This window comes from Papio anubis, chromosome 4 (genome assembly GCF_008728515.1).
Source record: "Papio anubis isolate 15944 chromosome 4, Panubis1.0, whole genome shotgun sequence".
NCBI lineage: Eukaryota > Metazoa > Chordata > Mammalia > Primates > Cercopithecidae > Papio > Papio anubis.
In genome coordinates this window covers 16,227,411-16,239,527 of record NC_044979.1, presented here as the reverse complement: position 1 = coordinate 16,239,527, position 12,117 = coordinate 16,227,411, and the positions used below count along the sequence as shown (strand labels likewise).

Below are 12,117 nucleotides of genomic sequence, written 5' to 3'. Positions count from 1 at the left end.
ATGAGTCCTGGAAACAGCTGCAAAACCCTGTCATGGGTTTGCAATGTCTGGGCTCCAAGCCTTTTTCCCCCTTTCCTCTGATAAGTCCCCCTACTTCTTAAGTCTTGTCTTCACTTTCTGTCTGCCTCTCCAGCAGACTCTGTTGATGCTGGGATCACCCAGACACCAAGATACCACATTATACAGACAGGAAAAGAGATGATCCTGGAATGTGCTCAGGTTAGGAACCGTTATTCAATGTTCTGATATCAACAAGACCCAGGACAGAGGCTGAAATTGATCCGTTATTCAGGTAGTGGTGGCAGCAGGACCAAAGTTGATGTCACAGAAGCGTACAGTGTCTCTGGAAACAAGCCTGAGCATTTCCCCTAAGCCTGGCATCCACCAGCAGCAGCCGGACTTCTCTGTACCTCTGCGGCAGTGCATCCACAGCCCTATACAGCCAGCTGCTCTCTGCACCAAAAGGGCAGCCACAGGTTGGAGGTGGATACTCCTTACGGAAGGCCCTGTCTCAACCAGAAGAAAAAGCTGCCCTTTCTGAAGCTCTTCCCAGACTTCCCAGCAATGGGATCTCATTCTATGTGTGCTCCTGAAGCATGAAACTTAGAGTGAGCTGGGGTCTATCACTGTAGTGGGGATGTGTAAATGCAAACAACATAACGCTATTTTCTTCAATTTGGAATATTCTGGGAATTGTGCAAAAGAACGGTAGCTTCCAACATGAAATTCATATTTCACTTTATTTTCAAGGGAGAAGAAGAAAGCAGAAAGCAACTGGGAAGCTTTGGCCTGCTTGAGTGATTTGGGATTCTCATATAGTACACATAACATCACCTTGGCTTTGGTTCCTTTGGATACCGAGCATGTGTTCTCTGGAGGACAAGAAAATCCGATTTTTTCTTTATAAAGTTACAAGCACACAAGTGAACAATCCACTTAGGGAAAATGTTAATAGATGCAACAAACTCTGCCATTAGACCTGAAAATAATCAGCTAGTAGAATTATAAAAAAGATTGTAAGCCTCTTACTTAAGTACCTGTTTGAGTTCCTCTGAGGATAGATGAAGGAAGGAACTTAATTCTTACCATCACTGTGACTTGGATTAGAATCCGTGAGTCCCTTAACTTGTTCTTCTTGTAAAATATTATGAAATAATATAGAACACGCATTTCATTTTCCTTTAGCCTGTAGTCCTTTAGCATCCCCAGGGAGAATCCCATATCCAGGTGCAAGACTTCTTATGTTGGGATCCATTAACTGAAGGACTCAGAGGACCATAGCTGGGTTTCACGGGAAATGCACGCCCCATGTGCAGAGAACCCCATATGTCTCTTCTGTGCCCAATGTCCCCCTGTGAGGCTGCCAGGAGGGGAGAGTGCTGGGTCACCCAGGACCCCCCTCACAAAAAGAGGAGTGGGCTGCTTGCTTGGCAAAAAAAGTAAAAAAAAAAAACCACCAATTGGCCAAGCTGCTGAAAACCAAAATGAAAGGCTAATATGTGAGACCGATGAATGCCCAATTTCTCAAATTATTAAATTTATAACAGTTCATGGTTCTTGGTATGACTTCAACAGCGAGTGAGCATTTTTTTCTTTGTCTATAGCTTTCTTTCAGCCATTGATCCTTGGTTGTGTCTTAGCCTCTTGTCAGTCCAGCTCATTTTGATACTAAATTTGGCTGCTGTATATCTCAGCAAGAAGCACGTCTCATATTCTCCATATTTTACGTGGTCATCAGTGTGTTCCTGTCTTATTCTTATTTTATATGATGCATTTCTAAATTGGACGGTACAGAATACAAGCATCTATTTGTATAGGACTCCCGTCTTTTATGGGGATAGGTCAGAGTAGGTGAGCATGCACCGTGAGTCTCTGCTGGAACCTCTTTGGATTCTATGTCCACTGTCACATGGTTTATTGTCATATGCATATTTCTCATGATTCTCCTGACTCTTTCAGCAACGCTCATTGCAGGATGTTAGAAATCTTATTACTTCTAATGGCAGAATGTTAGAAATTGTGTTAACTCTTAAGACAAAATAAAATATCCCAGACTCGCTTTTCCATTGCTGTTTCTATTAGTTGTGGTCCTGGAGATATCAAGGCGGGACAAAAGGAGTATTTGCAAAGGTGTCGCAGGGTTAAGGGAACCCAGTAAGAGAAGTAGAAGTAGCCTAGGAATAGCAGAATCTGTGGCTCTTACTCACATTGGCCTGAAATTAGTAGGAGAGGATGTGGATCCCAAAGCATCTGGTACTGTAATTTTAAGACAAGGTTGCCTATAAGGCCTATAGGCCTTTGGTAGGGAAGAGTAACCAATATAAAATAACGAAGCAAGAGGACATACACAAATCAGAACAACTGGTGACCCTACCTCCATCTGATCTCCTGACATTGTCTCCTGTTAGCCAAACTCACTCTGGAGTTAGAGAAGAAGGGAGCCAGTTAACATAATACACTGGGGTCAGCCTCTGAAGGCAGGGTGGATCTGGAGAAATTAACATAAATTATCCAGATCACTATGCATAAGATGGCCTTGAGGGCGCTGAATCCCAAACTGGCTGGCTAGGTCTGTTCTGTGAGCTGATAAAGCCCTAGTGTTATTTCTGGGGAATCTGTACTCTTAATTTACAGACAACCCAGGTCTGCTTTGGATCTGATCAGATAGACTAAATCTTGGGGACTTTGTACCACTGGCCACTCAAGGGAGGGGCTGGAAATGTTATCTGAAGACGAAAAAATAGAACCAGAAGATTTGGTTGAATCTAACATCAGAGAGATGACCTTAGGACAGCCAGGAAGAGCTGGAACATGAAGGTTTAATCACAGGCTCTTCACCCTCTGCTGATGGGCAGTGTGTGAGTTTCAGCATGGAGCACTGCAGCACTAGGTGGGAGGAAGGTGAGAGGGCAATGGGGCAGCCTGGGAGCTGGAGCAGTGTAGGCAGAGGAGCAACTGTCTCATCACAGAAGCTTCTGCCCTCACCCAACCCTTCTGCTCTGCAGGACAGGGAGAGAGTTTGGGTTGTGGGGAGCACTGGACTCAGGAAGCCTGTAGGAGGAGGACACAGGACAGTGACATCACAAGATACTCATTGCATCAGCAAAATCAAGGCCCAGAACTCACTCAGCTCTTCCCCAGGAGAACAAAGCCCTGCATCAGGTGCAGTGCTGCCTGCCCCACTGGGCCATGGGCCCCGGGCTCCCCTGCTGGGCGCTGCTCTGTCTCCTGGGAGCAGGTGAGTCCTGTGCACTGGACAGCAGCCCCATTCTCAGCTTTCCCACCCCTGTGTCCTCCACTTTACCTCGGGGAGGGCCTCCAGGCTGTCTCCTGGCTCATCCTCCATCTGCTTTTCCCACAGGCTCAGTGGACACTGGAGTCACCCAAAGTCCCACACACCTGATCAAAACGAGAGGACAGCAAGTGACTCTGAGATGCTCTCCTATCTCTGGGCACAACACTGTGTCCTGGTACCAACAGACCCCTGGTCAGGGGCCCCAGTTTATCTTCGAATATGCTAATGAGTTAAGGACATCAGAAGGAAACTTCCCTCATCGATTCTCAGGGCGCCAGTTCCGTGACTATCACTCTGAGATGAATGTGAGTGCCTTGGAGCTGGGGGACTCGGCCCTGTATCTCTGTGCCAGCAGCTTGGCACAGCCCGGCAGAGTCACTGGAACTCTGTGCACTAATCTCTCTGCTTCCATGTACAGCAGTCTCAGACCAGACAGCTGTGAGAAAGGCTGGCGGAAACAAGGCCAGGAGGATCTGCTCAGAGGATGCTGCTGCTTCAGGAGGTTCACAGCAAAATGACCTTCTTTGTCGGATGCCGTACACTATAATGATACAGTAGCTGGCACTCTCCTTTTTAGAAAAAGAAATTCATTTTGGTGTCAGGATTGTTCGACAGATGTGTAGTATAGAAGGTAAAATCTCAAGGGTTTGCTTTATATAATTAAGGGAGAAGAAATTGAGATTTGGTTTGGAGAAATTTGAGGAGAACATGATTAAAGATTATGAAAAAATAGAAGTAGAGCTACCAGATGATAAAAATTGTGTTCTCTGCAACATAACCTATCAAAGTTTTCAATTGCTAGAAAATATGCAGCAAGGCCTTGTAATAACTGGCATCACCCCAAGGCCAGTCTAGGATGGTCATTGCCACATAGCCTGTTGCCCCGTGGGAGGGCCCTGGAACTGGTTCCAATGTCTTCCTTCTGGACTTAGATCTCAAGTCTCAAAACAGAAGAATTCATTTCACTGCTGACGGTAAACAGATAAAGGCTCTCCCATTTCCCCAAAGATACATTCTGCTTCCATTGTATCTCTTCCTGACACTAACTACCCAGATCCATTCCCTTCTGTGACCAAACATCTCTTTGAATATTTCCTAAAACTCTGCAGCCTTTGCATTCTCTGCATTTGTGCTCAGTATTTCTATGGCCTGGAAGGACCTCTGTCTCCCAAGAAACAGCCAGACCCTGCTCATTGGTCAAGAATGGGCTCACGTTGCTTTCCTCTTCACTTCTTACCATGATATTCCCCAGCATTGTACTATACCAACATCTTTATTATTTTCATAGGAAAAGCCAAGTATTAATTAAATATATAGTGAATATTCTTTGATGTTGTGAAATGTATGTTAATTCCTGCTTATATAGCGTTCTGGAATATTACTATTATTAATATGAGGGATATTATTAACCACTGACTATTTCCTGGTCAGAGATCAAAGTCACTTCTGCGAAGTGACAGCAAATGTGAGAACCAACGGAATCTGTTTGAATTACAGCTGGCAGTGTTATTCATTTCAAATTTTTATAATTTAGAAGTAAAATTTTAAAATCTAGAAACCCTTTTGTAAAATGCACTACCTAAAATTTAGTAATAATGAATCTAAATACAACATATGAAAACATATGAGTATAATTAACTGGGATTGGCTGTGGAATATAGGGTTTCCAGGCTGGGTCTCCTTGATATCATCACGCTGCTTAATTGTATGGCCTTTATAATTCTGGCTGGTCTCTACCATCTTAACACATTATTTGCAACTATGTAACAATTGTTTATTCATAATCAAAATGTTGGCTCATGTGTCCTCTGACTCCATTGGCGAAGGGTGGATTTGAAAATCAACCCGAAATTGACTCTTTGGGAAAGCATAGAGAGGGTGTGTTAGAGGGTGGGGGTGGCAGGACTGGGGGCATCTCTGTTTCTGATTTGGACAATTTGAGCATATCGCGTCGGAAGGTATGAATCCATGAGATTGTAGACTGTTGGCCACTTGGAGGCGCTGTGGCTCCACAATGCTGCAGAGAACTCAGCGGAGGGGTGGGAGAGGAGCCGAGAGAGTGGGGCTGAAGGGGATGCCTGGCTGCCTGCCGGCATCAGCGGAGTGGATGGAATTCCCTGAGTGGGGCCTGGACACGTAGAGTTAAGCACAAACTCTCATTGCCTTGGAAGAGTTGGGGTGCCAGAGGCCTCAGTTTGCACTAAGGAGGGAGTGTCTCTGCCTCTGCACAGGCAGTAGAGGGTGAACGGGCTGGGGTGGCAAGGGCTGGGGAATCAGTGTCAGGGCAGGGACAGGGCGGGCAGAGGAAAGTAAGGTGTGATGTGGGCATGTGGGGACTGTGTTCAATCCTTCTCACGTTTAGCTTCTGGCCTGTACAAGACAGGAATAGTACATGGAGTAGCAGAACCTGAGGCCTGCCAAAGAGTACTGTGCGCTGGAGTGGCCTGCAGGGGAAAGTACGTCAGTGCGGTGACATCACAGGCCAATGCTCCTATCAGGAAGAAGAGAGCTTGGGAACTGCACAATACTTACTACAGAGACACCAGCCCCGAGCTAGGAGATCCTGCCATGGGCTTCAGGCTCCTTTGTTTTGTGGCCTTTTGTCTCCTGGGAGCGGGTGAGTCCTGGGCACAGCTTCAAAGTCTCCCATCTCCATTTCCTGTCCCTGAAATGCACACAGGCCGATGATGGCTTCAGCAGGAGGCTTTCTTCTGTGCCTTATGCTTAACTTCTGTCTTCTGACATACAGGCTCAGTGGATGCTGGAGTCACACAAACCCCAAAGCACCTGATCACAGCAATTGGACAGCAAGTGACGCTGAGATGCTCCCCTAGGTCTGGAGACCTCTCTGTGTACTGGTACCAACAGAGCCTGGGCCAGGGCCTCCAGTTCCTCATTCAGTATTATAATGGGGAAGAGAGAGAAAAAGGAAACATTCTTGAAAGATTCTCAGCACAACAGTTCCCTGACTTGCACTCTGAACTAAACCTGAGCTCTCTGGAGCTGGGGGACTCAGCGTTGTATTTCTGTGCCAGCAGCTTAGCACAGCGCTGCGTGAGCATCAGCCTTCTGTGCAATAACATTCCTGCCCCACTCAGGAAGTGACGGTGAGGGGAGGGCTGCCAGCCAGAGGGCCTCAGGCCCTGGAGAGTGGACAGGCCTTTCCCAGGCACTCTCTGGTGCTTCTGTATGAGATCTGGTTTAATGCTCACTGAAACTGTCTAAGCGAAGTATTATTTCACCTGTTTACATATCTGAGGGACAGCAGATGTCCTGGGGCTCATATTTAATAGCTAGCTGAAGTCTGTTTTTTCAACACCTCTGCACTGTCCCTCCTCACTCCGGAGATCTGTCCTTTTACCTGGTGTCCCCTTTTCATGTCCCCAAGAGCAGGATGCTAAGGTCGTGCATGAAGCTGTGATTATGATAGCTTCTTCCCTGACAAGTCCAATGAACACATGACTTCCAGGCAAAACATACCCATTTACTCTTTATTGTGATTTGAAAAAAAAAAAAAAGGAAAGAAAAGAAAGGTGCAGTTTTCTGCTCTGTAGCCCTCCTATGGGCAAGGCCAGGGCATCTGTTTTATGGAGACTGTATGAGGAGGGAGCTTTCCTAGGTTCACAGCAAAGGGCAGGAAATGTTTTTCATGGGGCATGTAGTCTTCCTGTGCCCGATGCAATCTACCATCAGGGAAAGGACTTAAAAATTTGTTATTCATTAGTTAATATTTTTCATTCTTTTTTTTTTTTTTTTTTTTAAGACAGAGTTTCGCTCTTGTTGCCCAGGCTGGAGTGCCGTGGTGCTATCTTGGCTCACTGCAACCTCCACCTCCTAGGTTCAAACGATTGTCCTGCCTCAGCCTTCCAGGCAGTCTCCACCACACCTGGCCAGTTTTGTGTTTTTAGTACAGACGGAGTTTCTCCGTGTTGGCCAGGCTGGCCTCAAACTCCCAACCTCAGGTGAGCCGCCTGCCTTGGCCTCCCAAAGTGCTGGGATTACAGGTGTGAACCATTGCGCCAGGCCCAGTTTTATCAATAAATCTTTTGGGGCATCCTACTTTGTACAAGGGATTACATCACATGAAATACACAATGGAAAAAAAAGATAATTAGAAAAAAGGGAAAATTTTAAAAAATGAAGAAAAGGGTGTTTCGTGCATTTGAGGGTTTCGAGGTCTGCAACTTTTGGTATATTCTAATTAGTTTACTCCGTTTCTGATTTATATGAATTTCCTCTTTCTTCTCTTTCTCTCTTTGGCTACCTACATCCTTTTGCCAGATTTTTAAAAGTTTTTAGTAACACTATTTAACATGAGATCTACCCTTTTTGTAGACTTATAAGTGCACAACACAGTTTTATAATCTGAGGTCATGATGTTGTACAGCAGATCTCTAGATCTCATTCATCTTGCATGACTGAAATTTTATACACATTGGCAGCAACTTCCCATTTACTCCATTCCCCAGACCCTGGCCACCACCATTCTAGTCTTTGCTTCCTTGAGTTGGACTATTTTAGATAACTCATGTAAACGACATTATGCAGATTTTTGTCTTTTTGTGATTGGCTTATCTCATTTAGCCTAATGTCCTACCAAGTATAGTGGTGACAGTTTTACTTCTGTCTTCCAAAGTTCACACAAATAGCTCCTTGACCAACTGTAACCCAGAATCATAAAGATAAAGGCATTCTTAGAAATATAATTTTTTGTCCTGGCTAAGTTGATTTAACACAACCCGGTACAGTATGGATTCTCCCAGGTTGAGGCATCTGGTCACATACCTGTTTCAATCTACCGTGGTCTCCAGTCTCCACTTTTGGGGGCACCACTGCTGACCAGGTGAATATGGACACAACTTAGACGTCTCTGTCCTAGATGTTCCAGGCCCCAGCTACTGGCTTTTCTTTTAACCTGTGCCTGCAGTCTGCCTCCACTTGGACACAGGGCTCTGCCTCCTGCTCCCATCTCCTTCCTGAGCTTCCGCCCTGCTGGAGTTGCATGGACATCAGGGCCCCTGGTCAAAGTGTGGCGACCCACAGAGACAGAGGGAGGGAAGCTCACCTCTAGCTGCCTTCCAGGGCCCAGTTCTGTTATACCCCAAGCAAGTACTCTGGTCTCCCTTTGGGCTCCACAGTATGAGAAATGCGCTTCATGGATTCATAGCTGACCCCCAGCTCGGTAATCTGAGGACAAACTCAAAGGGAAACTCTCAGAACTGAGGGACTAGCCCTACATTTCTCTGATAAGGGTAAGAATACAGTATTGTAGAGATGCCTTCTTCCCTGTGTAGACCCGGCCCTAAACAGGGAAAAACAGACAGGGTAAAAGTGCCCAAATATGTCTGAGGAGACTGAAAGAAAATTTCCTAAGAAAATCCTTCTCCTGACTTCATTCAGTTCCCAGTAAGACATACCTCATGCTCGGACCCCCAGATCAGCTGAGTACCCGGGATATCACAAGTCCCAGCATCTAACCCCACAGCAACTAATTCAGATACCGGCCTCTTTCCTGCTCCACATTGACCAACCGCCAGAAACGGTCTTGCCGATAGAGTTTTGTTGGCCAGGCATGGTGGCTCATGCCTGTAATCCCAGCACTTTGGAAGCCCGAGGTGGGTGGGTCACCTGAGGTCAGGAGTTCGAGACTGGCCTGGCCAACATATTGTGAAACCCCGTTTCTACTAAAAAAAAAAGAAAAAAAAAATAGCTGGGCATGGTGGCACATACCTGTAGTCCCAGTTACTTGGGAAGCTGAGGCAGGAGAATTGCTTAAACCCAGGAGGCGGAGGTTGCAGTGAGCTGAGATCTTGTCACTGCACTCCAGCCTGGGCAACAGAGCAAGACTCCATCTCTAAAAAAAAAGAGTTTTGTCCTCTGACCACCATGTCTATCTAGATATCTAGGCAGATTTAATTTATGATTAATTTGACCTCTTAATCCCATTAAAGGGAAATGAAGAGCATATGTTTTCAATGTAAAGTATATTCATTTTATTTTTAATAAGTTGGAACTAGTAGTAAACCGAGGGTGTCTCTCCAGTATAGTCTTAAGACAACCCATGGTAAAACAAATCTCTTTACTAGGACTTTCTTTTTCACATTTTAGTTCCTAGTTATCCAGAGTCCGGAATATTTAAGAGTTGAAGAGTCTGTCTATGACTGAGATGGTCTGCGGGGGTTTATAAACAAGTGTTCACTTGTCCAACAAGCCTAGGGCCACTCTTTATGGAAGCCAGTTTGTCAGCTGGTCTGGGAATTTTTAATTTAAAATACGGTATGTTGTTTAACTTGAATAGGTATAAAGTCTACAAGTGTAATTTGCATATATAGGCTAGTGCCTGAAGATTTGGGTAGGACAAAAACGAAAGAAGAGATAATGTTTGCAGATTTAGGAATTTTCATTATATAGAACTTCAGGGGCCCGTGGGCTCTAATTTGTGGAGATAGTATAAAGACGAAGAATTAGAAAATCAGAATTCTCTTCTGGAGCCTACATCGGGGTTGTCCTGAGAAAAGATTATGATATGAGGAACATAATCCATGGTGTGGTTAGCAGCCCAGAATGCAGCAGACAGTTCTTGACTCATGCATTTGGGGGTGAGACTGGAGACACTTGTGGATGGTATAGCCTGTTGAAGCTGTGCACTCTTAATCTTAGCCTCTCCAAAACTCCAGAGACAAATGTCAGACAAATATACTCCCATTATGAAGAATATTAAAACAAAAAAAAAATGAGGAAAAGTTGGCAGAATTCAAAAACATTCACAATAGGCAGCCTCAATGTTTAATTTTAGCATCATGAGATATGAAAGTTTGAAGAGCTATAGTTAAATGCACACAAAAGAGAATTGAAAGCTGAACACGAAAAAAGAGACTCTCAGAAACCATTAGATAACTTTTTAAAAAGCATTAAATGGGATGTCTAGAAATGATCCCTAAAATGACTGAAAGAAAATGGATAAAGTGAAGAGCAGATTAATGCTCATTGAAGAGATTTCAAAGACATTAATTTCAAAGACAAATCTGAAGAAGTTACCCAGAACAACACAAAAAATTAACTGTATAATATGAAACAGAAGTGAAGCAACAGAGAAGAAACAATGGAGGTTTCAGTCATATTCGAATATATGTAACATTTCATAAGAATTTCCCATTTATTCTTATATGTCATTGAAGTATAAGAGAAAGAAAATAAGGAGAATGATAAGAGGTGATATTGTGTGTGATACTAGCTGAGAAATTTCCAGGACAACTAAAGACCTAAAACCTGAGTTTCAAGAATTCAAACAAATCCCAGGTTAAATAGTTACCTCAGGCCGGGCGCGGTGGCTCAAGCCTGTAATCCCAGCACTTTGGGAGGCCAAGACGGGTGGATCACGAGGTCAGCAGATCGAGACCATCCTGGCTAACACGGTGAAACCCCGTCTCTACTAAAAAATAAAAAAAACTAGCCGGGCGATGTGGCGGACGCCTGTAGTCCCAGCTGCTCGGGAGGCTGAGGCAGGAGAATGGCGTGAACCCGGCAGGCGGAGCTTGCAGTGAGCTGAGATCCGGCCACTGCACTCCAGCCTGGGCGACAGTGGGAGACTCCGTCTCAAAAAAAAAAAAAAACAAAAACAAAAATAAATAGTTACCTCAGTGTTAAAATAGAAGAATATGAATGATGAAGAGACGATTTTTAAAGCAGTCCAAGAAAGATAAATATCTTGCAAAGGAATAGACTGAGACCAACAGAAATAGTGAAGAAAGAGAGTTAAAAATATCTATAAATGCAGATTATAGTCCTCATTCATCAAAGAGACAAGGAGACCTCGGCAGTTCATATTCTGAACCCTTGGGCTGGTGACCTGAAATATATTTGGCTGAGTGTTCTCATTTGTAAACTGAATTCAATTTGCAGAGTTTCTTTTTTTTTTTTTGAGATGGAGTCTTGCTCTGTCACCAGGCTGGAATTCAGTGGCGTGATCTCGGCTCACTGCAACCTCCACCTCCCAGGTTCAAGCAATTCTCCTGCCTCAGCCTCCCGAGTAGCTGGGACTAAAGGCACACAGCACCAAGCCCAGCTAATTTTTGTGTTTTTAGTGGAGACGGGGTTTCACCTTGTTGGCCAGTCTTGCAGAGATTTTAGAGACATAACTTTAAAAACTAGAGTCATCTAAAGTATAGGTTCAATAAATCTTAGGTCCCTATAAATTCTCTGACAAATCTCCAGTCTAGCACAGTTATTTACTCTCTGAAATTCTGGTAATAAAGGCAAGCACAGATTACTTTTGCCTGATTCAACCATGTTTCAGACACAAAGTCATCTAAAATGCAAATATAGTAGTCTGATAGTTCATTATGCAAAAGTAACATAAAGAGTTGCCATTTAAGGAAATATGAGAATGTTCCCCCTTATGAACTTCCTGCTTGATAACTGAGTTTGATATGCATGAAGGTGTGGTGCGCCCAGAAAGACATGGCTTCAGTGCAATTGGCCATCACACAACAGAGCTGATAGAAGAAGACACAGCTTTATTGGAAAGGAGATCACAGAGGAGCTTCTAGTGGCTTCCGTGACCTCCTCTCCATCCCTCTCTGACTTCAGCCTTGCTGCCGTGGACAGTGCCAGTTCCCATTCACCTCCTGCTGACTGTGCCCTTCCACACTGTCTGCTGGGAATGTTGCTGCTGCCTGCTCTGGGGCCTTCTCTGATATTATCTGAATTCACTTGGGCTGTACTCAAAGACAGCCAGAGGTCCTGATGCTCCTGGTGGAACAGGACAGGGGGACAAAAGCTCCAACCTGCCCATTCATGCAGATACTCCAGAGAGCACCCTA

At 44.6% G+C, this 12,117-nt stretch overlaps 1 protein-coding gene and 1 gene segment (V, D, J or C); both read left to right on the top strand.

The window, feature by feature from the left end:
- Nucleotides 1-319: 319 nt before the first annotated feature.
- LOC101013309 lies at nt 320-5,199 on the top strand. The gene is given in 5 exon segments (XM_031664959.1): nt 320-476; nt 1,062-1,112; nt 3,006-3,212; nt 3,215-3,238; nt 3,362-5,199. Coding segments are annotated over 5 exon segments (891 nt in total). The 3' UTR covers nt 3,814-5,199.
- A 400-nt stretch (nt 5,200-5,599) lies between these two features.
- On the top strand, nt 5,600-6,992 carry LOC101013674. The segment is given in 2 exon segments: nt 5,600-5,912; nt 6,045-6,992. Coding segments are annotated over 2 exon segments (654 nt in total).
- The last annotated feature ends 5,125 nt before the right edge of the window (nt 6,993-12,117 follow it).